Source organism: Phyllostomus discolor, chromosome 5 (assembly GCF_004126475.2).
Source record: "Phyllostomus discolor isolate MPI-MPIP mPhyDis1 chromosome 5, mPhyDis1.pri.v3, whole genome shotgun sequence".
Classification (NCBI taxonomy): domain Eukaryota; kingdom Metazoa; phylum Chordata; class Mammalia; order Chiroptera; family Phyllostomidae; genus Phyllostomus; species Phyllostomus discolor.
In genome coordinates this window covers 48736502-48762174 of record NC_040907.2, presented here as the reverse complement: position 1 = coordinate 48762174, position 25673 = coordinate 48736502, and the positions used below count along the sequence as shown (strand labels likewise).

The 25673-nt window shown below is 39.6% G+C and overlaps 1 protein-coding gene across 6 annotated transcripts in view; it reads right to left on the bottom strand.

The window, feature by feature from the left end:
* Positions 1-11957: 11957 nt before the first annotated feature.
* PDE4B (phosphodiesterase 4B) overlaps positions 11958-25673 on the bottom strand; it is a 530477-nt gene continuing 516761 nt past the window's right edge. For all 6 annotated transcript variants that reach the window (XM_036026231.1, XM_028512530.2, XM_028512531.2 and 3 more), the window contains 8 exons: positions 24465-24643; positions 23210-23308; positions 22901-23065; positions 21033-21132; positions 18615-18769; positions 18392-18514; positions 17498-17680; positions 11958-14226 (listed from right to left, as the gene is read on the bottom strand). In XM_036026231.1, the coding sequence (XP_035882124.1) occupies positions 13861-14226; positions 17498-17680; positions 18392-18514; positions 18615-18769; positions 21033-21132; positions 22901-23065; positions 23210-23308; positions 24465-24643 (1370 nt within the window). In that variant the 3' untranslated portion in view covers positions 11958-13860. The remainder of the gene's footprint in view (positions 14227-17497; positions 17681-18391; positions 18515-18614; positions 18770-21032; positions 21133-22900; positions 23066-23209; positions 23309-24464; positions 24644-25673) is intronic.

The following is a 25673-nucleotide window of genomic DNA, read 5'->3' as shown; positions in this document are numbered from 1 at the left end:
TCCTTAAAATTCCCTGTTAACTCTTGCCTGTGCCTGCCTCCCCAGTCTCATTTCTGAAGTTAAACAGGCCTTTTATTCAGTTTCTCAGAGGTCCCTGCTTCCTCTGTGATAGGCTTTGGCAGAAGTTATTTTTTAGTCATATAATGCTTTCCTCTCCTTTTCCTTATGATGTGGCCAAGGTGGTTTCTCTTAATTACTCTCGAATGTCCATCTTTTGGAGTGCTTGTATCAGTTCTTAATAACACATTTACCTTTTAAAACCTTGATTAATATTTTTCTAACTGCAACTTTATTTCATGAGTAGTAGGGCTTTTTTCTGTACATCTGTGTATCCCCAATGTCTATGGAGGACCTGACCCACAGTATGAATTCAATAAACATTTGTGGAATAAATAAGAATATGGGTGGGCCTCAGCAATGCTCTTTCATATCTCTGCCCTTTTCATGTGCTCCTTTTTCCTCCTGGAATACAGCCCTTCCCATCCGTCTTCCCTTGATCCTTTTGGTCTACTGACTGTTTCAATATCCTTGAAGATTCAACCTTGGAAATTCAGCCTTCTCCTCCTATGAGAAGTGTTCCTTATCCCCACCCCCAAAAATAGTTAGGTGCTCCACTTTTGGGTTCTTTATGTGTACTCCTAGTTTAACTCTTCTTGTAATGTTATTGAAATTTTATTCACATCTGTTTTTCTATATCCTCCAATACATAGAGAAGACAGACAATGTCTTAGAATTGTGTCTGAAAAATGTTAAGGACTCAATGAATATTTATTAATCAATGGTAAGTGCTGAAGAACTGTCATTTGAAATAAGAGTCTCCCCTGTCCTTCTTCACTGCTCTTTTGGCACCTTTTCAGAAACTGTGCATTGGGGAGAAGAAGACAGTTTTCCTCAGTTAAAAGGAGATAAGCCTTTAACTGAGAGTGAACAAATGCCATGCTCTTCTGCTATACTTGCAAAGCAAAGCAATGATGTGTTAGGAGAGCCTCTCTGTTCTTTATGTGGTTGCATGTCTCTAAGAACATGATTTTCCTGGGTATTGAAGGGACTTAACCAATGTGTTTTTGACTCAGAATTGGTGATCTTTGATAAATCAGAGGGAACCCAAAATTCACCATAAATCTGGGGGTGTATGATAGACAGATATTATCTCAATCACTAGAAAGACAGAATCTAGCAGTACAGGTTGTCAAGCATGACATCAATAGTGTGAGAACTTCTAGAACAGATTGAGATATGGTTTGTAGGTCATCTGAGAGGAAAATGACTAGCATGACTTCTCTAAGATCAAGTCATGTTATGATAGTCTCTTTTCTCAGTTAGTGCCAGTAGACTGTACCAAGGAGGCAGAAGTGCTTTAGACATCATGTGTCTGAATTTCAGAAAAGACTTTGATCACATTTTTCCTGGTTTGTGCACATAGCTGAATTTATAGTTGACTCACAGCCACTGGGACACTGATTAATGGACTGAGGCTGATAGATGCTGATTGATGCTTAACATGCCTCCATACCTTGTCCTGTGCTGGTTAAAATTTTTACTAATAGTGTACATGAAAAAAATAGAATACAATATTATCAAAGACCACAAGTGCTGGGTGGGGAACATGGCTAATGAACTATTAGAATCACAATTAAAAATTATTTTTAGGCTAATGACAATGTTGGTTTTAGGATTAAAACTAACAATATGAAGATGTTTCCCTACACATACATTATATCACTTAGTCATTTCAGTAGTGTCTTAATATTACTAATAACTTTCATATATTGCATGCCTAAATGTGCTAGACTCTTTGCATAAGTTATATCAGTTAGCCTTTCTAAAAAATCCTTTGATATGGGTATCATTTTTCCATTTGACAGAAAATAAAACTGAAGATCAAGCAAGTTAAGTACCTTCTCTAAGGTCTCCGAAGTAGTTTTGGAGCTGGGATTTACACTCAGGTCCATCTGACACTAAACTGAAAACCCTCTTTCCTACACTCTACCAGTTTTTTCAGATGAAATGTATCAGTCAGGTGCAAATGCAGTACTGAGTTACAGAAACTCAGTTCTACAAGTGGAGAATAGAGGAAACATGGTTTCACAATGGTTTGTGTGAAAAGGTGTAAAATGTTTGCCTATAAGTACCTTATGAATCATCGGGGTGAATCGCCAGACTTCTCTCCAAATGAATACAATATTGGGCTATAGAACAGTATCCAGAACAAAGGAGGGCAAGAGTCACATCGTGCTTTACCACAACTGAAACATGGTGTTTGCCCCTGGGGCATGCGCCCTAAGAACACAGCGTCAATGTCAGCAAGCCCAGGATAATTTGACTAGGCTGATGAATTAAAGTCATGAAAATGGTTGCAGGAACTACACTGTAGAAAACATACTACCTCCAATTATGTACAGCTAACATTTGTTAATATATACTATGGGCCAGACACTATTCTAAATATTTTATAGCCTTAACTCATTTAATCTTTGTAATAATATTTGATATAGGTACTGTTATTATTATTTCTATTTTACAAATAAGAAAACTGAGGCACTGAAAAGTTATATAATTTTTCTGAAGGTCACATAGAAACTCTGAAAGTTGGCTCCTGTTTTCAACAGGGACAAGAAATTAGAAGAGGAGTTATATACGTTATTTGGCTATGGAAAGAAAAAATGTAAAAAAGAGAGTGTGCTTTAGAAAAGTACAGTTTGATTCCATCTCAAAAACTTAACCATTTACATCAACTCCATAGACTATTGCTGTGTTCTCTGTCACTGGAGGCTTTCCATCAGGCATATTTTTTGAGGCATTCTGCAGCACTGGAGGAGGGTGGGCTGTCAAATTTACTCCCTTCCATTCCAGTGAGGCTGTCAGTGTCAGCACAGTGCCATGTAGGTGGGTTGGAGTGAGAGCAAGTACTCTCCTAGAATGTTGAGATATGTGTAGAAAAATCTGGATTAACTATAACTTCATTTACAGAACGCTAAATGAATCAAAATGTATTGCTGCATTATGTTATTCAAAGACAAACAGTGAGTTTTTAAAAGTAGTTTAGTGCCATTTATGCTTCCATCCAGGAAGAAAACATGCATCCACACAGTGAAGATTTACTGAGCACCTTTTGTATATAATGCTATACTGATTCCATCTTTTGCTGTTCACTCCATTTAATTATGAGAAAATTTAGGCTCAGAAAATTTAAGTGACTTGCCCCAATTCCCATGACTAGGAAGAAACAGAGCAAGGCCCAGGACACAGATTTGTCAGATCTTGCTTCCCCCAGCATACCCTACTCCTTTCCCAAGGAAATCAGGTAGACAGATATATTTCACATGTAATTTCAATAACAGGATTTTCTACCTTGTGTGTTGGGTCATTAGCTCAATAAACCTGACAGGGCACTCTTTTCACTTAGGGCCTGCAGAGTGTTTACAAGGGATACAGAGATTTGAAAAGAAACAAAACAAAATTCATTGTTCTACCTTGGAGGGGCTGAGTGTTGAGTGGGGAGACAAATCTGAAAACAGATCGTTGCAATCTAGTGAGAGATACTGAAAGTCAGCTCCCCACCATATACATTCTTCTCACCTTCCTATTAATGAGGGTTGTAGTGTCATCAAAGCCCAGATTTATTAAAAAAATGTTTGAGCACAGACTCTGAGCCAGGCATGGTGCTAGGCATTGTGGAAACAGGGCAAATCAACAGACAAAACCTCTGCCCTCACAGAGATTAAAGTTGCTTGATTTCATGTGAATGTTCTGGCATGACTCTCCTTGAAATTCCCATGTAGGAAACTAGAGAAACAGTGGAGTAACATATTACTTGGACATTAGGTTAGAAGTCAATGATAAAGATAAAAATAGAATGTAAGCCAAAATACTATTGAAAAGAGCTGCATTGGACAGGACATTGTATGTCAAAGTATCCAAAATGGCCAGTTTTATTATCCCCCAGTGTTGCAACAGATCACTTTTTATTTGTTTTTATTTTTACCAAAGCACCAGACAACACAATTGCCTTGTTTTGAGGGTCCACACTCTGCAATAAAAACATATCTTTAAAATCTCACTCAGCAAACACAGTGAGAGGCATGCAGGAACTGAGATGGAGCGAGGGAGTAGCACTTCTGTGTGTTTCCACTCACGCTCACTTCCTGGCTTGCTCTTGGAGCTCTGAACTGTGGAGAGGCGTGAGAGCTGCTTGGGCCAAAGCAGGAAACCTAAAGAGCATTCTCAGGCAACAAAGGGCCTGGTAGACTTCCTCTATCAAAGATATGGAAAAGAATTTTGCCCTTGTGGGGATGGGGTAAAATTTGAGGGGAAATTAAAAAAACAAAAAGAACAGGAGGGTCTTATAAGATCACTCTGCTCAAGAGTCCAAGTTCCAACCACTGAGCAGAGCCAGAGGGCCACACTGAAGCATCAGTGCAAACCTGGCAAAGGATGCAAGCAGGGCTGGGCCACGAGGTGGGGGTGGCTTGAGTGCCACAGGGATCCATTTAATGTTTGTTTTCTCACTCACCTCTCAGAAAGTTTGCGAATGAGCTTCCCATTTTTACTGGGGAAGATATAGCAAGACAGAAAATGTTCTAATATCTGAACTTCTGGGAGAGCAATGTATACATGTATATTTGCATAAATAACTGTTGAGAAGCTCTTTGATTTATGAAGTGAGATTTCCCCAAATCATGGGCCACCAACAAAAACCAAATGCTAACTATGGGGTAAATGTCAGGAAAAATAACTGATTTTGCTCCTGAGAGGCAGGTTCAATGAGCTGAACAATAAAGTGAAATGGAGAAAGGGAGTGAGGCACCTGTGTGGTGGCAGCATGCTGTTCAATGGGACCTCCCAAGATCCTCTGTAGTTCCAACAAAAATCTGAAAACACAAAATGCTTGAGGTAGGCAGATTTTTTGAGGAACCTACTGAAGGGATATATTTAGGGTGAGGGATGAGTTAGGGTAACACAGGGTTAGCCCACATGGACACAGGGGCCAAGTACATAGGGAGCCTGCTCATTGAAATGATTAGGATTGTCAGAACTCTGCCCTGAACTTCAGACTCATTCATCTAATGGCCTCTTCAACATCTCCAACCAAAACCTGATCCTCTCCCAATGCTCCCCCATCACAGGGAGCATTCCCACCATTCAATAGGTTGCCCAGGTCACATCCTTGGGATCTCTCTCACTCCTTTTGCTGTGTGGCCAGTTTCAAATGCATCTGCCAATTCTGTTGGCTCTGTTAAAAATTACATCACAAATCTTCCAACCCTCATCACCACTAAACTTGACAAGTTCCTGTTACTTCTCAAGACCATTACAGTGGCCTCCTAATTGGTCTCCCTAATTCTATGTATGTAATATAGTTTATTTTCCTCACAGAATAATCTTCTAGACATGTAGATCTGGTCATATCAGCCCCCTCCTTAAAACTGCCCAATGATTTCCAAAAGCCCTCACAATAGCCTAAGGACTCTCTGTGACCTGGCTGCCAACCTTATTCCCCACTCCTCTTCCTCACCTGGATTTCTTGGTGTTCATTGATGTTGACAAACCCACTACATTTTCAGAACCCTTATAATATTTTATGCACCCCAGTCTGGGCTGTTAGTAGTGGGGGAAGCTGGGATTCCAAGTTAGGCAGTTGAACTCCAGAGCAAACCCCATAGCACATATCACACTATCTGATACTGTATTATTTATATTTTTGTTTATTTGGGTTTTTCTTTCCTACTAAAACATAAACTTCAGAAGAGTAGGGACTTTGTTGGGTGCCTGGCACACAACGGGCACTCTAATTTTGGGGGGAAGGATTGAAGTCTTAGCTGACATCTGTGGTACAATGGCTGACACTCAAGCACTTTAGATGCATTATTTACTAGTCTTTGAAAAAACCTCATAAAACAGCTACTATTACTTTTATTGTTTTAATGAGGAGGAAACTGTAGCTTGAAGAGGTTAAGTATTTGCCCACCATTACACCGCTAGAAAGTAGAAAGGCAAGGATTTGAACTGGAATCTGTTCACTATCTGAGCCTAAGTTCTTAACACTGGGGCTATGTATTCTCTATGACCCTGAAGTCCTGCTTTCTCTTCCCCTTGATCCCTCTGTGTAGCACTGAGCTATACCAGGAAAATAGTTAAAATGTTTGAAGAACTCAGACCTTAAGAAAACAAAAAATTCCCTTATAACTGGATAGTACCTGTTCAAGAACACACAGTCTGTTCTTCTGATTTTGGAGAGAAGATTGAGGTGCAGAGAAGCTGAATGGGTGTCTAAGGTCCTGATCTTGCAGACAAAGCCCTGTGCTAGGGAACAGGAATCTTTAGGTGAGTGACTGTGTGCTATAGGTTGACTTGTCTCCACCCACTCAAATGTATATATTGAAATTCTAACACTCAGTGTGTTATCTCAGAATGTTACTTCATTTGGAAGCAGGTTTGTTGTAGATGTAGTTAGTTAAAAGGATGTCATACTGGAGTAGAGTGGTCCCTTAACTCTACGTGACTAGTGTCCTTATAAAAAGGGGAAACTTGGACACAGGCCTGCAGAGAGAGAGAGAGAGAGAGAGAGAGAGAGAGAGAGAGAGAGAGAGAGAGAGAGAGAATACCAGGTGAACATGAAGACAGAGATGATTGCCAGAAATCACCAGAAGTTAGGGGAGAGGCACAAATAGGTTTTCTGGAAGGAACTGACCCTGACACCACCATGACCTTGGACTTCTAGCATCCAGACTGTGAGGAAATAAATTTTGGCTGTTTATGCTACCCAGTATGTGACACTGGGCTATGGCAGCCCTAGGACACTACTACACTGGGTGATATTGGGCAGGTCACTGATCATCTCTGGGCATCAGCTCCTATATTTATAAAAGGAAAGGAGTGAACCAAATGATCTCTGAGGAATCTTTGTTCCAAAATTATATGGCTTTATTATTCTAGGGTTCAGAGACCAACACCTTTTTAGGCTTGAGAGCCTTAAACATATGGTTGCATTTTACCCTTACACAAAACCACTTGGTTTGTGTCAGTTTGACAAATTCAGGTATTGGACTGGGCACAGAAAGTTCAGCAGGGAATAATATTTGGCTTCTAACTTCAATAGTCTTTTGGAAAAGACAAAAACCTAACTTAAACATATGGTCACAGGAGCTAGTAATTAAAACACAGAGGTGGGGAGGACTTCCGGCCAAGATGGAGGCATAGGTAAACACACTGTGGCTCCTTGCACAACCAAAAGAAGGACAACAATTTAAAAACCAAAAACAACCAGAACTGACAGAAAATTGAACTATATGGAAGTCCAACAACTAAGGAGTTAAAGACACATTCATCCAGACTGGTAGGAGGGGTGGAGTAGGGCAGCCAGGAAAGAGAGGACTTACGGCAAAGTGGTGGCTGGCAGACCCAGTGAGATGGCGGATTGTGGAGCAGGGTGTGGTGCACAAGGCATCTGGTGGACTGGTGGTCCCACATTTGCATGCAGATAAACCAGGTGAAACTGGGGAGCAGGACAGACCACACAACCCAGGGTCCCAGCACTGGAAAATCAAGCCCCAAAACACCCATTGAAAACATCTGTGGGGGTTGAGGTTCTGGGAGAAAGTCCCAGCCTCACAGGAGAGGTCGTTGGAGAGACCCACAGGATCCTAGAATGTACACAAACTCACCCACACGAGAATCAGCACCAGAAGGGCCCAATTTGCTTGTGGGAAGCAGCGAAGTGACTGAAATCCAGCAGAAGCAGAGCAAGTGCCATTGTTTCCTCTCGGATCCCTTCCCCATATACAGCGTCACAACCCAGTGACGTGCTTACTCCGCCTCCTTGAATACCTAAGGCTCCGCCCCTCACTATGTAATAGGCGCAGCAAGACAAAAAAAAGTGGCCCAAATGAAAGAACAGATCAAAGCTCCAGAAAAAATACAACTAAGCGATGAAGAGGTAGACAACCTATCAGATGCACAGTTCATAACACTGGTAACTGGGATGCTGGCAGAATTAGTGGAATTCGGTCGCAAATTAGATGAAAAAATGAAAGCTAAGCTAAGTGAAATAAAGGGAAATGTACAGGGAACCGATAATGATGGGAAGGAAACTGGGACTCAAATCAATGGTGTGGACCAAAAGGAAGAAAGATACATCCAATCAGAAAAAAATGAAGAAAGAAGAATTCAAAGAAATGAGAAGCTTAGGAACCTCCAGGACATCTTTAAACATTCCGACATCCAAATTATAGGGGTGCCAGAAGGGGAAGGGCAAGAGAAAGAGCAACAAGTGGAAAAGTTACTTGAACAAATAATAAAGGAGTATTTCCCCAATCTGGCAGAGGAAATAGACTTCCAGGAAGTTCTGGAAGCTCAGAGAGTCCCAAAGAAGTTGGACCCAAGGAGGAACACACCAAGGCACATCATAATTACATTACCCAAGATTAAAATGAAGGGGAGAATCCTAGAAGCAGCAAGAGAAAAGGAGGCAGTTACCACAAAGGAGTTCCCATCAGACTGTCAGCTATTTCTCAAAAGAGATCTTACAGGCAAGAAGGGGCTGGAAAGAAGTATTCTAAGTCATGAAAGGCAAGGACCTATATCCAAAATTGCTCTATCCAGCAAAGCTATCATTTAGAATGCAAGGGCAGATAAAGTGCTTCCCAGATAAGGTCAAGTTAAAGGAGTTCATCATCACCAAGCCCTTATTATATGAAATGTTGAAGGGATTTATCTAAGAAAAAGAAGATGAAAAATATGTACAGTAAAATGGCAGCAAACTCACATTTATTAACAACTACACGTAAAACAAAAACAAAAACAAACTAAGCAAACAACTAGAACAGGAACAGAATCACAGAAATGGAGATCACATGGAGGGTTATCAACAGGGAAGTGGGAGGGGGAGAAAGGGGGAAAAGGTACAGAGAATAAGTAGCATAGATGGTAGGTAGAAAATAGTCAGGGGGAGGGTAAGAATAGTATAGGAAATACAGAAGCCAAAGAACTTATATGTATGACACATGGACATGAACTAAAGGGGGGAATGTGGGTGGGAGGGGAGTGAAAGGGGGAAAATGAGACAACTGTAATAGCATAATCAATGAAATATATTTTAAAAAACCAAAAAATGCAGAGGTGGGCAAACGCAGTTTTACAGTTGTAAGTATGTGAAACAGAATTTATTCTTGCATTATTATAATAATAACCTGAATGCCTTTTTCCCCATGAACAACTGTAAACCACTTTTGCCAACTGCTGTATTTCTTAGACCTTTATATATCAATTCATGTAATTCTCATATAACCCTCTATAAGGTAGGTGTTAGTATAATTTTCACCAATTTACAGATGATAATGCAGAGGCATGGGGAATTCAGTGACTTGCCCAACATTACACAGCTAATTAGTAGCAAAGCATAGGCTATTTGGGGAGTTCAAGGAAGAGTGCTTATCTCAATCTTGGAGATTGGGGAAGCTTCCTGTTAGGGGGCACCTGATCTGAGTCTTGAATGATGTGGGAGGTAACCAGTTTGGAGAATTCTTGTCAGGGGATACAGAATGCACAAAGCATGGGTTTATAAATGAGATTTGCTACCCATCCTACCCCATCTTGGATCACAGGTTTTAAGGCTCAGATGGTAGTAATTTGATCAGTAAGTAAGACATAGGGCGCAGAGAGGTAGCAGTGGAAAAAGGCCTGGGTTTATTTATCCCCATTTGACACTTTATGGCCTTCATTTTACTGAAGTCCAGGCAGGAGGTGACTTGTCTAAGGTTGGGCAGTTAGTAAATGGAGGAATTAAGATTTGAACCTGGCCACATGGGAACAGACCCCATGTGACAAACCATACTCTTTCACTTGGACTTTCTGAGGCTTTCTTCAGTGGACTTAGAATTACTATGACCACCCCCCACAACTTAATTGTGTCAAAATAGGCCTGTGGGAATATGTCACAGAAATGCCATCCTGTGTGTGTACATGTGTTCACACATATGTGTATGTTTCTTTTCAACTCTGACAGTTCCAGAGTTTATAAATCAACCTTAGGCTCCTGTGTATTTTGTGAAGCACAAAGTGATCACCCTTAGGCTCGGCAAGAATGCTGTAGTAATGTCTGCTTCTCAGTCACTCCCTGCCATCAGAAAGACTGACAAGCCATCACAGGTAGGAGATGGTTACACTTATGGCCTATGTTCTGGAACCAGGTGATTAACTTCCTTCATTGTGGTTTTCCTGAGAACATAATTGTGGTTTAGTACCCTGGAAAGCAAGTGGTGAGGAACAATAACAGATTGCAAGCCTCTGGAGTGTGGAGTTCTGTCTTTTTCACCTCTGATTCCTACTGTCATCTCTGTATCGGAACCAGTGTCTGGCCATGGCAAGTGCACAGGGTCTGCAAACAGTTGCTATGGAAGAAAGCTGCTATGGTGTGAATGTTTGTGTCACCCCAAAATACACATGTTGAAATCCCAACCCCCAAAGATGATATTAGGAGGTGGGATCTGTGGGAGCTGCTGAAGTCATGAGGGTGGAGCCTCACGAATGGGATAAATGCTCTTGGCAATCCCGGATGGAACTCTAGTCCCATCTCCCAAGTGAGGACACAGCAAGAAATCACCGGCTAGAAAATAGGCTTCATGAGAATGTGAACATGTTGATGCCTTAATCTCGAACTTCCTGGCCTCTAGAACTGTGAGAAATCAATTTCTGTCGTTTTTAAGCTATCTTAGTTGGTGGTATTTTGTTACAGTAGCTTGAATGGACTGAGACCAAAACCTTAGCTACAAGCACATTTCTTTCTTCTGGAACAGTAGTTCTCTACTCAAAACTACATGCTAGATTATCTTGGGAGAATTTTAAAAATCAGCCACCCAGAACCCTACCCAAGACCAATTCAAACACATCTGAAGTAAGGATGGGGCCCAAACATCCATATTCTAAAAAAACATTTATTCCCCAAATGATTCTCATTTTGCAGCAACAGTTGAGAATCACTTCTCTGTAGAAACAGAACTGCAAACATTTATGCATATTTATACCTGTAGTGTAGACATTTTAAAAGGCACAGCTGTGGCTATTCTAACTAATTCATTTTTGTCATTCAATCAGTAAAAGGTCAGAGATGATGGGGTGCAATCAGAGATCGGGGATGGTGGCGAAGTACTATAAACATCAGCTGTATAACTGACAAGCAAGCTGGTTGTGCAATGTTGGTTCATCTCCAATGGTCTATAAAAATTACTGTAATTTCAGTGTGAGTGAGTTCTTCTATAGCAGACTCCCTTACTGGTTCACAAATCTGTACCCTGTGGTTAAAATGTCATGGGCCATCCACCGATTCTTACTTGCAACCTTCCTTACCACACTCACACTTGCACTCACACACACATACCTCAGGATAAATTTTTTTAAGCTGACTTAAAGATTTCAAGAAAACATTTAAATGTTTTGCTTATGGGATTAAGACAGATCTTTTCAGAAAGAAAATCTTGGGCATACAACCAACAGAAGACCCCACGGATCACCGAGAACGCTGTGTCAACCAGCGCTCTGTGGAGAGGCTTGAAGAGGACTCTGCACCACAGCCTCCATGGGTCAAATGATTGATGGAGCCATCTGGTTACATTACGTTAATGTTCTGTGGTTCTACGATTCTCTTTTCTAGAGCATCCAGCCAAGCTGCAGTTTCCCTTTATTTATCTAGTAGATTAAACTCTTCACATTCATATGGTGGTTTTTGTTTTCCTTCACCAGCTCCCTTCTTGCACCATTGAGCAGAGCCAACTGTTGCTTAAAAGAAAAAGTGTAATGTTCGAAGCTAAGGGACTTTTTGGAAAGATTCTTAAACTTCAGTTGTGATGTTGGCTGGGCAAACTGGTTGGTTTTCTTTTGTGGGGTGTGGTAGGAGAAAAGAGAAAAAAGATTTGCTTTTGATACGTCAGAACTAACCTGAAATAATTGGGCCTACAGTCTAATCTAATCATGCTTTTGTTTATTCACCTCATAGAAAAGTCTCTTAAGAATGCATTTGAACACAATATATAATAATAGTACTACAACATACATTGTGAGATACTTTGGGAAACAATAAAATGTCCACCTGAAATAATGCAGTGTTCATAGACATACAAACCCATTGGTCATGCACGTTTGTGCCATTTCTTTAACTATGTGTCACAATGCTGAACTGAACGCATGAAATATATTCTACAAACTGAGACTGAAGCCAATAAGAGACCTAACAAGTGTTATCAGAAGCTTCACATTTGCATAATTTACTACATTATTTCACATTGTATTAAAAAATTCACATTGTTTTATTGTTTTCTTTTTGTAATTAATTGGAACATGACATTCCTGCTTAATGGCAGGCAGGAGGCTTTCTTTGCAAAGTCAGTAGTCTGGTAACACTCAGAACCATCTGTGCACAAATGTAGTGTTGCTTTTTAAACTGAAGCCACGATTATAGTAAAACCCAGTTGTTACCCAACTCATGCATACGTAGAGTTGGATAGAACAGGGTGAAAACCATATCTTGTTGCCCCCCATCCCTATGAAACTATACAAAAGTAAAAGCTCATATAAACCATTTAGTATGTAATGTGAGAATCCTGTTTCCAAAACTGGTTTGTAAAGGGTTACACAGTATTAGCAACTCAGACTGGTAAAAGGGCAGGCCCTCTGAGTAAAAGCCCACTGTGTCTTCACTGGTGACGGGGCCCTATGTCTCTCTCAGCGATGTTCAGGTTATATAATACACAATACAAAACATTACAAGAAAAGTTGCAACTCTTAGGCAGAGTTTTCTACACAAATTTAACACCACCATTGGCAGGCAATGTTAGATATATATAAATTAATAACTTACAAAACATTACATTATATACATTAAGTAATAAATACACGGTTATAAACAGAAATGGAGGTGTTAGCAGGAAGGCAGTGCAAGAGAGATGGCAGCATTGAATTGGAAATGGCGTAACTGGGTGTGAGAGTGAAGAGAGGAGGGAGAGGACAGGACAGGGCCGTGCGACTCCCAGTGGACACCACACGACACACTGCCTTTTTAGGCTGCTTTTCACACAGACTGTAACTGTGAACAACACAACCACCTCTTCCTACCCCTGCATTTGTTCAACTTTATTCTGTTGAGAGCAAAAATGTAAAACTCCAGAGGAGAAAAAACACTGTTCAAAGCAGGCAAACAGAGATAAGTTGTAGGGCAACTGTGGACTTGGAAGGAACAACAGGGAAAGGAAGTAGAATGTGGTTAGAAGTGTATCCTTTCTATTTGCAAAAGTAACTGTAGTAAAGTGAAAGATATTGCCCAAGAAAGAAGGAAGACCATTTTCTTTCCTTTTTTTTCAGAAAGAGTCAAAAAAGTTTGTCAGCTTTGAATGCTTATCTGTGTAGAAGTTGATACTACACTCCAGGTATTCAACAGGCATTTTTAAAGACATGAAAATGTTTTACAAAAAAAGGCACACAGGTTGGCAGACAAAGGGACAGGTGAGCAGATTTATAAATGAACGTATTAGTTCAGTCACTAGCAGGGACAGATTCCCAAAACTTAGTGCAGAAAAATCTCTCAGTTTTGTGTCTTCTATTTTCAAGCCATTAGTCATGATCTGAACTTGGCCTCCAGTACCACATAAAGCTTCAGCTCTCCACCAAGCTTGCAAGGAAGGCAAGTCAACCGTGGAATTTCCTGAGCTGCTATTTGCTTCACGGTCTTGCACTCTGGCTCCAAACTCAAGTAACTGGAAAAGCCACATGGCCCTTGTCCTGTGCAGGCCTTGGCCCCTGGGGTGGGCTGGCCCTACCATATAGCTGGCATGCTTGTCAGGGGTGGAATGTCCATCTCTACACTGAGGGAGATTATGTGTCAATCGGGGACTTGTCTTCTGTGGCAACGTCTACATCAGTCTCTCCCAGTGAATCCCTATTTTCTGGGTCAATCACACAAAGTGTCTTTGTGCTGCTGAAATAGCTGTGGCCCTCTCCCTCTTTTTCAGGTCCTTCAGAATCCTCCTCTTCAAGGGTCAGTTCAAATTGAAATTTCTCCATCAGCCCCTGGCAGTCCCTGTTCTGCTCATCCAGCGGTGGGGAGGGACTCTGGGGGATCATGCTCTGATACCAGTTCCTGTTATCTTCTAGTGTATCCAGAATGTCTTGGGCATCAGGCTGCACCAGATCTGCCCAGGTCTCCCACAGTGGATGGACAATGTAGTCAATGAAACCAACCTGGAGGAAAATAAGGTTACATACCTGTTATTGTGATTGGCCCCTGAAAACCAAACAAGCTATCCTGGTTTCCATGCAAGAATAAAGCTACAACAACCCAAGAGAAATAAGTAATAATGGATTCCATTATTTGAGCACATACTATATAGTATGTCCTGCAATGGATATGATGTATAAATTATCACTTTTAATTCTGCAAAGTTAGTATAGTTATCCACTATTTACAAGGAGGAAACTAAGACTCACTGAGATTGACTATCTTGACAGAGGTCACAGAGCCAGTAAATGGTGAAGCTGGCACTCACTCCCAGCTTTGTCTGACTCCAAAGCCTGTGTTCATCTCACGTCTCACTACAACTGACGACTTTTCCTTTTCCGTGTGCCAGATAAGAAGTTGGATGTAATCCTGGCTGGGAATGACTTTCTCACGTTGTGGACTCTGAATCATTCTCTGAAGGTGGAAGCCCCAGGTTTAATGAGTTCTGACTTAACATTCTTTCCCTGATAACTTGAAAATATGATGCTGTTCCAAAACGAAGGGGAGCCAGCCCCTGACTACTCTGAAATTTCTCAAGTTCTGTGGACTGCTTTTCGTTTGTAAATGAGTTTGGTAAAACATCAGAAAATACCTCAAGCCCCTAACCCAACAAAAATCCCCTCTGTGGATACATCTGCAATTGTAGGGCCTGCCGTCATTTCCATCAGGAGAAAAGAAGGGAAAATAAAAACAATTAGGCAGTTCCTGTGCTAGTGTTCCTGTGAATAAATATGAGGCTTATGGCTCTTCTATAGTTTACACAGGGCCTATGCATCCTGCCTGAGCTAGCTCTGTGGCCTTGCTCTGACCTCCTCATTGTGGGACAAACAGGAAACAGTGGGGGTGGGGGCAGGTTGAGAGAAAGAATAGGCACCAGTTGAATGAGAGAATGGAATTCCCCTGTCACGGTCTACAGAGCTGGAGAGATGCTGGGTTGGGATTCAGGGGGAGATGAGCAAGGGCAATTTACAGCTACCCACGGGATATTATATAGCTCCCTTTCCACATTACTAGCAACTTCCCTTTATTAACATTCTAGTTTTTTCTTCCAGTCACTTAATACATCCAAGTTGTACCATATCAAAGAATCTTAGTCATATGTGATTCTTTTATATCTATCTATCTATCTATCTATCTATCTATCTATCTATCTATCTATCTATCTATCATCTTCTATCTATCTTTTCTCTGGTGCTTCCCTAGCTTTAACAAACAATTCACACAAAAAACTGGGCATCTCTAATCTGCATTGGTTTTAAGAACTACACTGAAGATGATTCAGGTATTTCTCTTGCTTCCACCCACTCCTTCCCACCCCCCTCTTTCTACTTTATTTGTGCTTAATGGACTTTAGAGACTATATTCAAGGTGTTTTCCAGGGGCCTGAAGAAAACAAGCTCAATGCAATGGAGAAAACTGAATCAGCTGAACACAATGCAGTCATTTCCTTTCTTCATTTGTTTTGTTTCTGCCAAATGCTTGGCATTTTTGGAAAGGTGGTCTCTAGTTGCTTATTTCTCTAGGGGAAATAAGCCCCTTATTTCCTAGGTCCTGGGATAAGAGAGCTCTACCAATCCTATGAGCATCTAATCAGGGGCTTTATTGCCAGACTTCTCAGACATGGGTCACCAGAGTGCATCTGTGGGAAACACCAGGAGCAAATACAGTGTCTTGGCCCCAGGGAGACCTGTCCACAGTGATGTGAGGAGAGTCAACATCTTTGGGTGGAGGGCAGCTAAGTAACTAAAGAGCTGGTGAAATGGACCAAGAGGACAGCTTCTTCACCGGATACACTGGGGAAATACATGCTGTGTCTGTCTCCCAAGGCTGTATGGAGGCTCAGATAGGATAATGTATGGAAAAATGTGTGCAAAACTGCATGACACTATATAAATATAAAAAAACACTGTTAATGAAAGAACCTTATTCCAATTAATTAGTTAATTACTATCTTGTTCTAATTAAGCCACAAGAACTTATAAAACATGCGGTACATGAATATTTAGTCAGGGACACTGACCTCTTTTTCCTTAGATTGTCAAATAAAAAAATGACAAAAGCCAACAGAGCAATAGCCATCTGGTGTGAATGAATAACAATCATACCTATTTTTTATGTCAGATGGGCAAAAAATATATTTTTTGATGTGCTTCAGAGTTTTAGTAATTAGTTTATGTGTGCTATGAGATAAAAAAGGTTGAGAATCATTCTTTTGGGGTATTTGAATTGTCCCTAAAAATTAGTATTATCTTGCTTTCTTATAGAATATTAGACTTTTAGAGTACTTTAACAGATTTTAAATTCATGTAATTGGTCTTTTTTTAAGAAGCAACAAAAAGATAACTATATAGATATTACAAGTATATGTAAATTTTGGGGTAGCAGGTAGTGAGGAAAGGGGATAAACATGAACAAAAAATACTCTGAATTATTTTGTGATAAAGACCTTGGACAGCGTGTAGACTCATTCTCAATCATGACCATCTGGCTCAGGCCATTTGTTGTCTTAAATAAAATAATATTTTGGCTGGCCCTAAATCCTTTGTAGGGACATTGACACTTTCTATGGTCACAGTCTCTGCAACTAGAGGCATCAGGGGTATTTCTGTATTGCCTGCCTCCAGTGTATTGTTCCCAGTCCTCAGCCCACAGGGAATTTGTAGCTTTGGATACAATCGGAATATGTCAGCATGTCCTTAGAGCATAGATACAATCTGGGTAGGGGGACACAGGACAGGCTTGGACTATGAGGTAGAAGAGATTTGTAGGAATGAGATTCACTACTCCTGGTGATGGTGGCAGTGTGCTTGATTATGAAGAGACAGAACAAATAGGGCACAGGGAACAAGAGTAGAAATCCTAAATAAAGGCAGAGCTAGGAGAAATCTGGACAGATGAGATGGAGAAGGCCGCAGTGTACAATTCAATTGACTGCATTTGCTAAGATCATAGACAACTATATAAATTGTTTGAGGCTACACAGTTCAAACTTGGATGGATTCTGATAACTGCTTTATCTCATCCTGTAAAATCGAGTATAATAGAGAAAACAAATGAGTCATGAGTTTAATGGAGCTAAATGGGTAGTTGCTTCCTTATAATTTCATACACATATAATATATTGTATATTATTGTATATTATACATATTTTGTTAAAAGAAAAGACTAGGTAGAACTCCTCAGTTCTATTGCAAGCAGAGCTTATAAAAACTTTGAAAACCTTATAGTAGATACCTGAGATTTTTCCACAGAAGCTGTGTGCTTATCACACATTGGGCTAATCTCCATTCCCCTCTCCCGCTCTTTGTCTCCCTGCTGGAAAAATTCCTCCATGATGCGGTCTGTCCATTGCCGATACAATTCCAATGACTTGGTGGGGTTGCTCAGGTCTGCACAGTGTACCATGTTGCGAAGGACCTGAAATCATCAAGTTTTGGAAATCCCATAAAATTAGGTGTAAATACTACCAGAACATCTCATCCTTCTTGTACTAGGACACTTGGTACCAAACCCAAGAACATTTTAGTTGTATTATAATTACATTATGTGCACCAAGAAAGCAGAATTCTAATGGTGCTGGCCAGCCTTGGTTATTCGCCATTATAGGAGTCCCAAAAGGGAAAGTCTGTTTCTTCTTAAATTGATGGTCACGGAATTTAAAAAATGGAAAGGACATTAGGTCAGATACTGCCACCATTTCCTTTCCTCAGTTTGGAAAAAATGCAAAGAATTACTCAAAGTAGATATCTTCATATTTTCCACTTGTGGAGAGGAGAGCAGCTGATGGCAATTTGTATAACCAAAACAGACTTAACAAACTGCAAGTCAATGGGGTTTATATCCAAACACAAGCTTTTGGGACCAGCAGTCACGTACACCCTATTACAAATACATCTTGCTATTTATTTTTAGAACTAAGCAATTCAATAAATAGGGTTGTTTTTTTCTCATAAATTAGAGAATGAGCTGTAATGTTTTCTTTAGTTATTTCTTCGCTTGCTTAGTTTGTTCTTAAATAAGCCCAAAGCTGTAGTAATAACCTACTATGCAACTAACTTAAGATTGTTTTCATTTTTTAATTGTTGTTTGGTTTAGCTTTGTGTTAAATCAAAGGCTTTCATCAAATACCTGTATGCGATCAGTATAGTTGTCCAGCAGAAGAACACCTGAGCTTGTAACTTTCTTTGTTTCCACCATTGTCTTCAGGTCTGCCAGCAGGCTCATATGTTTGGACATATCAGTTGCTAACACCTTGGGTAAAAAGAAAACGAAAATACTCAATGAGCTCAGCTTGGCAAAGAGAGTGAGATTTCCCCTCCTGTGATGGTAATGTAGAGAGGGGAAGTCTTACCATGTCGATAACCATTTTCCTGAGCGTCTGACGCTGCTTCTTGGTGAGATTCTGAAAGATGTCACAGTGCTCTTCTTGCAGTAGTTTGAAACCCACGGCCAGATGGTGGTTTTCCAACACAGATTCATCATTATACATCAAAGCAAGTTCTGAATCTAATAAGCAAGTAAAAAGGATGACTTAATAAAAAGGGCTACAATTCAAAGGTTGGCATTATCTTAACTTGAAATCAGATCTAGTTGTATTCAAATAGTTTTAAAAAACAAGATGAAATGCCACTTTTCCTTAGATATACAGTCTCCCTCTACAAAGGAATGTAGTCAGTTTCTAAGAAAAAAATCTTCTAGTAGATATTAGTGCCTAAGCCTTCTCTTTGATTAAAACTCATGGTATTTTAAAATCCTTTTTTCCCCTTCACTTTAGAAAGAATTTGACATTAGGTAAAAGCATTCCCGAGCTGCTAAATCCTATTTTTATCTCAGATTGTAATTTCCATTATGTCTTCACACATTCTGTACTTTGGAAAACAATAAACTGAAAATGCCAGTAAACTTCAACAAATGTATTAGAATTTTCAAACTACGTATATTCACTTTTTTATATTCTTGTCAACTCTGTCAATTGGATTTTGGATTTTCAAAGAAGACAAGGGTGTAAGTATAAAATTTCATTTTATTCAAATAATGTGGCTTTATGGAATTTTCTATAAATATGGTAACAAAACATTAATACACTTTAGAACAATCTTCTTGTCAAATGTTCTACCATCTGGCAGTATACATCAGAGACTACAATATCTGGATATGTAAACTACAGCTTCCAGCCTGCTTTTCACACAGAAGAATCAGACATCTTTCATCAGACAGAGCCCTGTTCTACAAATGAGAATATGGTCATCAAATTTATGAAGTCACATTTTCTCTTAATCAAGAATAATAGCCAAGTGATGGTACTATGTCACTAACTGCAGGTGTTGTTATTCATATACCATTTCTTTAACTGTGTGCTTTGAGTTACATCCTCAGTAAAGGTAGTGGGATATATGATGTCATTTCAGCACTTATGCTCCACTCACCCTGTGGTCAAGGTTATAGATCTGCAAAAGGGCTTTCTATATTGTAGTGCTGTAGGTGGCTGTAACAGAAAGACCACTTTTCTGTGTGAAGGTAACTGACCTATACATGGATTGATTCATGATACCACACTATGTCAGCTGATAGAACCCACACAAGCAAGTAGTTAAGTTTAGGTTCTTTCAATAGAAGAATGAGGTAAAACAACACCACCAACACAAAAACAAGGTACACCACAACTACATCACTCAGATATTCTGATGATAAAGTATGACAAGCATTTTCTACAAGCAGATCAAACATTTCTATAAAACCATCAGCACTTGATGTTAATGATCACATTAAACCAATATTCTCACAAGAAAAAGTTCTTAGATTTCCAGCATTTAGAAATAGTGCACCCTGGCTGGTGTAGCTCAGTGGATTGAGCGCGGGCTGGGAACCAAAGTGTCTCAGGTTCGATTCCCAGCCAGGGTACATTCCTGGGTTGCAGGCCGTAACCCCCAGCAACTGCACATTGATGTTTCTCTCTCTCTCTCTCTCTCTCTCTCTCTCTCTCTCTCTCTCTCTCTCTCTCTCTCTCTCTCTCCCTCCCCTCTCTCTCTCTAAAAATAAATAAATAAAATCTTAAAAAAATTACTTAAAAAAAAAAAAAAAAAGAAATAGTGCATTAACTGAGAGAATTCATGGAGTTTCATTAGCATGAATCCTAAACATTTTGAGCATAATAAAAACTCAACGGCTTGGGATCCTAAGGCTGGACCAGCTGTGAAGTTCACTGAAGTCACCTTCCCTACCACAGGCTAATTCGTAATCATGCCTATACAGTGGGAAGAGAGTATGTGGGGCTTTTAATGACCCTTCCTCCTGAATTGTGGAAACCCATTGCAGTGCCTTTTTCAGAATCTTATTTTGTCTGGGGGTTCCCATGCTCAGATCTAACATTAGGGGCTGGTTTCAGTAGAGAGGGACACCAGTGGGTCATCATGCTCTGAGTGAGAGCGCTGCATAATATTGAAAATCATTATCACATTATTCCCAAGACTTTCCTTGTGCTTACTGGATAATTCCACATCTGTTATTCTTTCCTCACATATTGTATTTTCCAAACATCAAGTAATTTTTATGACTCCCTTCTGACCACTTGCAAGTTCTCCCTGCGGCTCAAAAATTCTATTGCCAAATTGGACACAGTATCCAGGAAAGGTCTGACCAGTTTGAGTGGAATGGAAGGATTACCTCATTATTACTCTTATTATTCTCCATAATGAAACATGAGGAGGAAAAAAAACATAAGCAGTGACTCATACAATTACTTGGATGACTGTCCTAGTGGTCAACTCACTTGTGTTGATGAGAAACTGGTTGGACACTCCGGGATGATCAACGTCATGGATCGCAGCTGCGAAAATGGCAGCCAGGATTTCCAAATCTGTGAAGACGGCCTGCAGAGTGAAATGAGCACATTTAACTCCATGTCCCATTTGCCTATTCTGTTTATTCAGTTTTATGTTAAAGTATCCCATTTCATTCTTGGTGGGAGAAGGGCTGTTTGTTGATTTTTATAATGTGTCACATACTAATTTAATGTAAATTCTATCCTTCCTCATAAGGTCTCACACGAAAGCAATGATGGCTGGAGCCCATGCCCTCATCAGGCCTACAGGCTGAGGCTCGGGAAGGCAGTGCTCACGGTGAGTGATCAGATGGTACCTGATGTTTGTTTTTTCACTAAGTGGTATGGCAGAATGATGCTTATAGAACACCAGCACATACAAGTCAAAGAAGTGAATCAGACTGGCTGTCCTCTGATATATAACAAATTTCATACATTTTCAGGCTGCATAACTTAAGAGAACGGAGGCCAAATTCCAGACTCATAAGACTGGCAGTAAATTATTTCCCAAAGCTAAATTTGTAGTGTGGTCAGAATATTTCACATATTCATTCATCCATTCATTCAGTACCTATCCACTAAGTGTTTACTATGGGCAAAATTTGAGAACATTTCCAAGAAGTGAAACCTAACGCCCTGCTACTCAACTCCTTGCCATCTCATGAAGCCTCCTCTGCCTCTACTGGTACACAAGGATTTAAGCCTAGGATTTACTTAAGTATATATTCTTTCTGGCTAAAAGTCTTTCTCTGGCTGAAATGTCTTTCCTTACTCTCTGGGATTACTTAAATCCTGACCCTTCAAATGCCAGCTCAGTTTCCACCTCTCCCATGAAGATCAATTTAATTATTCAAGGACACATTGAAGTGGGCCTTCTTGAAATGTCTGTGGCACTCATGGACAATTTCTGGCCACACAATAAGTATCCTACCAATATTAGTGGATAGTGGATAAACAGTGTTGGTCCATTATGATACTTATACAGAACATTTCCTTCAGGGACATAGAACAACCTTAGCTCCATCTCACTTTCCCAAGTCTTCTTGGATTTCTTCTCTAAGAAAATATGGGACCCAAGCAATAAAGCTGTGGTCTATTTAATCTTTCTTCACCTTCTGAAAGGACCTGCAAAGGTGAGGTTGGATTAAGGTTGGCCAGTCTCTTCTTGCAAAGATCCTGCTCATTTTGGAAGCACCTGACTCCCACTGCTATCTGTCAAGGAAGAATTTGGTCTGCTGGGCCCACTGCTGCTAATATCAGTATATACAAATGCATTACTCTGTTGGGAAAGGAGTCACAGTCATCTTTTGGCAAGATGTCTAGTGATTTTCAGCTCTAGATTTTCAGTTACTTTTCTTTAGCCCATACAATCAGGTTCATGAATTCTTAGGAAAATAAGCCTATGGATGCTTACTCCTAACAGGAACTCTATGGGGAACTTTATGTTATGTTTTTATGCTTCCCTCACAATGCCTGGGATGGTGTGGACAGTCCAGATCACTACATGCACAGAGAATGTACTATATATCAGTCACTGAACTAGACATGTGTTAGATACAAGAGATACAATGACAAATAAAGCATCCTGTTAATTGCTTGATAATTAAATAATTTTTCAATTATAAGAGATATAAAGGGAAGGTTACTCTGACATTAGTAAACCAATTGATAGATGCTATACATAATCAAGAACCAGTTCAAGAATATGTAGTCATCTAATTCCATTATTTCTGCACTATTCCATTATTCCATTACATGTTGTATGGCACTTTTTAAGGAAGATGGGCACATATGCAAAAGAAATCATAACTACTCACATCTAATGCTGGTGTTGAAAGAAGAACATGGGTTGACTGGGCTACATCAGCAGCATGTAGGCTGTTATGATATGCTACATCAGAATGGTAATGGTCTTCTAAAGTCATCATGTAAGTTACAAATGTATCAGAGGAGATTTTGAAAGTCTTTAGGAGGTCTCTTTCCTACATCGTAAAATGGATTAGAAAATAAATAAGTAGATGTCCCAAAATGAAAAAAAGCCAAATCAGAAAATTAAACTGGGATAGAAAAATACCACACAGTCATCCAATGGAATTAATAACCAACACTCTTTCCAGTTTACTCACCTGGAATATGGCATACATGATGCATGTTAGGGGCCTATTGTGTGAATATCCAGCCACATTGAAGATGTTAAGGCCCCATTTGTTCAGGTCTTCCAGCTCCTGTAATCAAAATTAGAGGAACTTAGGAATGAATACAGATTTTTTAGCATACTTCATTGTGTTTATTTACTTTTTGGATGATGGCTGGCTAAGTCTTTCAAATGTCTCTTTAGAGTATGCTAGTTGCATCAAAAAGTTAAAATGGAATGACCTAGGAGATTGGGTGTCCCCTTCATTCTAGTTACAAATTTCTGTATATTTCATTTACAAATTTAGTTGCTGACCTATATTTGTTTAATCAGTCCTCAAATAGTGTTGTATTCAGAGGTAGCTACAAGTGATTACAGTTAGGAAACTCCTCTGTTCTTCCATTATTAGCACAAAGGGCCAGGTCAGAAAGACTCAGCTACTAGAATATATATAAATCAACCCTAATTTAATGAAGAATTCCAGTTATGGATTATCCTACAGCTCCTAGGCCACAGATAAACCTGGAAGAAACATCATTCAGCACTGTGTTGTGGGATTATTCTACGATTATCTGATTAAAGGAACAATTTATTACATTCTTAATTATTGTCTGGAGTGTGGGATGTAGGCTCTCCCTAAAGGCTCGGTCCAATATGTGATCGGCCTTACTCTAATGCTGTCTTTCAGAGGGCCTCACTGAATGTCCTTTTGCTTACAGTAGGCTCATTTCATTCTCATGAGGCTGAGAGAACCTTAGGAATCAGCCTGTGCAGCCCCCAAGAACATGTATGAACTATTTCTGTGCCTTTCTCACTATTGGGGTTTGGGTTCAATAGTCAGTGCTATCCATTTCTCTCATTTCTTCTCCAGCTCTGCCAATCAGCTCCAATTTTCCCATTGGTCCTTGGCATACAGCTCCCTAAATGTCCTCTGGGATAATTCAGTCCTGCCCACTGGCTTCCCCTTGGATCCATCCAGTGAGCCTTCAGTAGAATTCTCAATCATGAGGAACTATCCATTTACAAATCCAATTTAGGGTGAAAAAATAGTGTTTTGTATAGAAAAAGGGTATTTAATTAGGTGACCACCAATGGAAAAAGATGCCACAACAGCCTCCTTATCATACAATTTAATAATAAAACAGAAGTGATCACTACTGTTTCCTAGCAGGTAGTTTTAGGCCTCTGCCTGCTGTGAAACAGAGAGCTACATGCACACCCCTACCCCACACCCAGCACATACTTACCTTGGCCAGATTATCTTCATTTTCTGTGTTGACTCCAAAGCGTGAGATGCTTGTATTGTTTAAGCTCGAACTATGCATCAGTTTTTTCACTCCGCTTATCTGTGTCATGAGTTGTTGCTTTTTCTTTTTCTCTCTGTCTTTCTGGGTGGGAGATGGAATCTCCACATCATTCTGCTTGTCTGCAACAAAGGAATATGTTCCTTAGACCAAGAGTGTCAATGAGAACCCACTGCAATATGCAAAACAACTTCTAAGCATCTTCAATGGATTTTGCATCTTATAAAGAACTGTCATGAATTATCTCACTTGATCTTCAGGACAATCCTGTGAGGTCGATGGGCAAAATATTTTGCTCCATTTTATTGCTAAGCAAACTGAAGCTCAGAGGAGCTGAATAAGTTGTTCAAGAAGTGGTGGAGGTAGGACTCAATCCTAACTCTTCTGTTTGTAGTCTAATTTAGGGAATTTACAGTTGTACACTTTCAAGGTGAAGCATCAATATTTATATGTAAAGTTTTAAAGTGAATTGCTTACGTTTGTATAATAGAAAAGTTTCAGGTAGCCAAGATTGGGTTACCAAAGACAAGCTTTATATTCTGCTCTTTTTATTATATGTGTTATTAATTTTTAAAATTAAAAAATCTATATAACTTTAGCTGGACATAATTTAAAATTTAATTTTAGATAAAATATATGTTAGAGAAATGAATGGTTTATAATCTTCAAATAGTTATTTTAAAGCCCTAGCTTATTACCATTTGAGGTTTAGAGGAAGACTACAATTTCAGTTGTACTTCATGCCTTGTATCTATTAATTCTATTTAAAAATAACAATAAACAATGTCTCTCATTTGTAACCAGTATAAAGTTTATTAAAATATTTATGTTTATTAAATATTTACGATCATTTCATTTAATCTTTTTAAAAATTCTGCTACAACGAGATAATAGTAGAGCTAGAAATCCTGAAAAAAGCATGTCTACCTACTCATAGGAGCACTTTTCTCTATTTAACACTATTAAAAATATCAGCCATTAAACATTCCATTTCAGTCTACAGGGGTATGTATCCTGATATTTCTGAAAAATTCATTACCTCTTTCAGGCCACAGAATGCCTGGGAGTACAATGAGGCAATAATTTATTACATAGCTAAATAGCTATTTCATTGAATGAGATGATACCCTGAGGCTGAAAGAGTTAATGCAA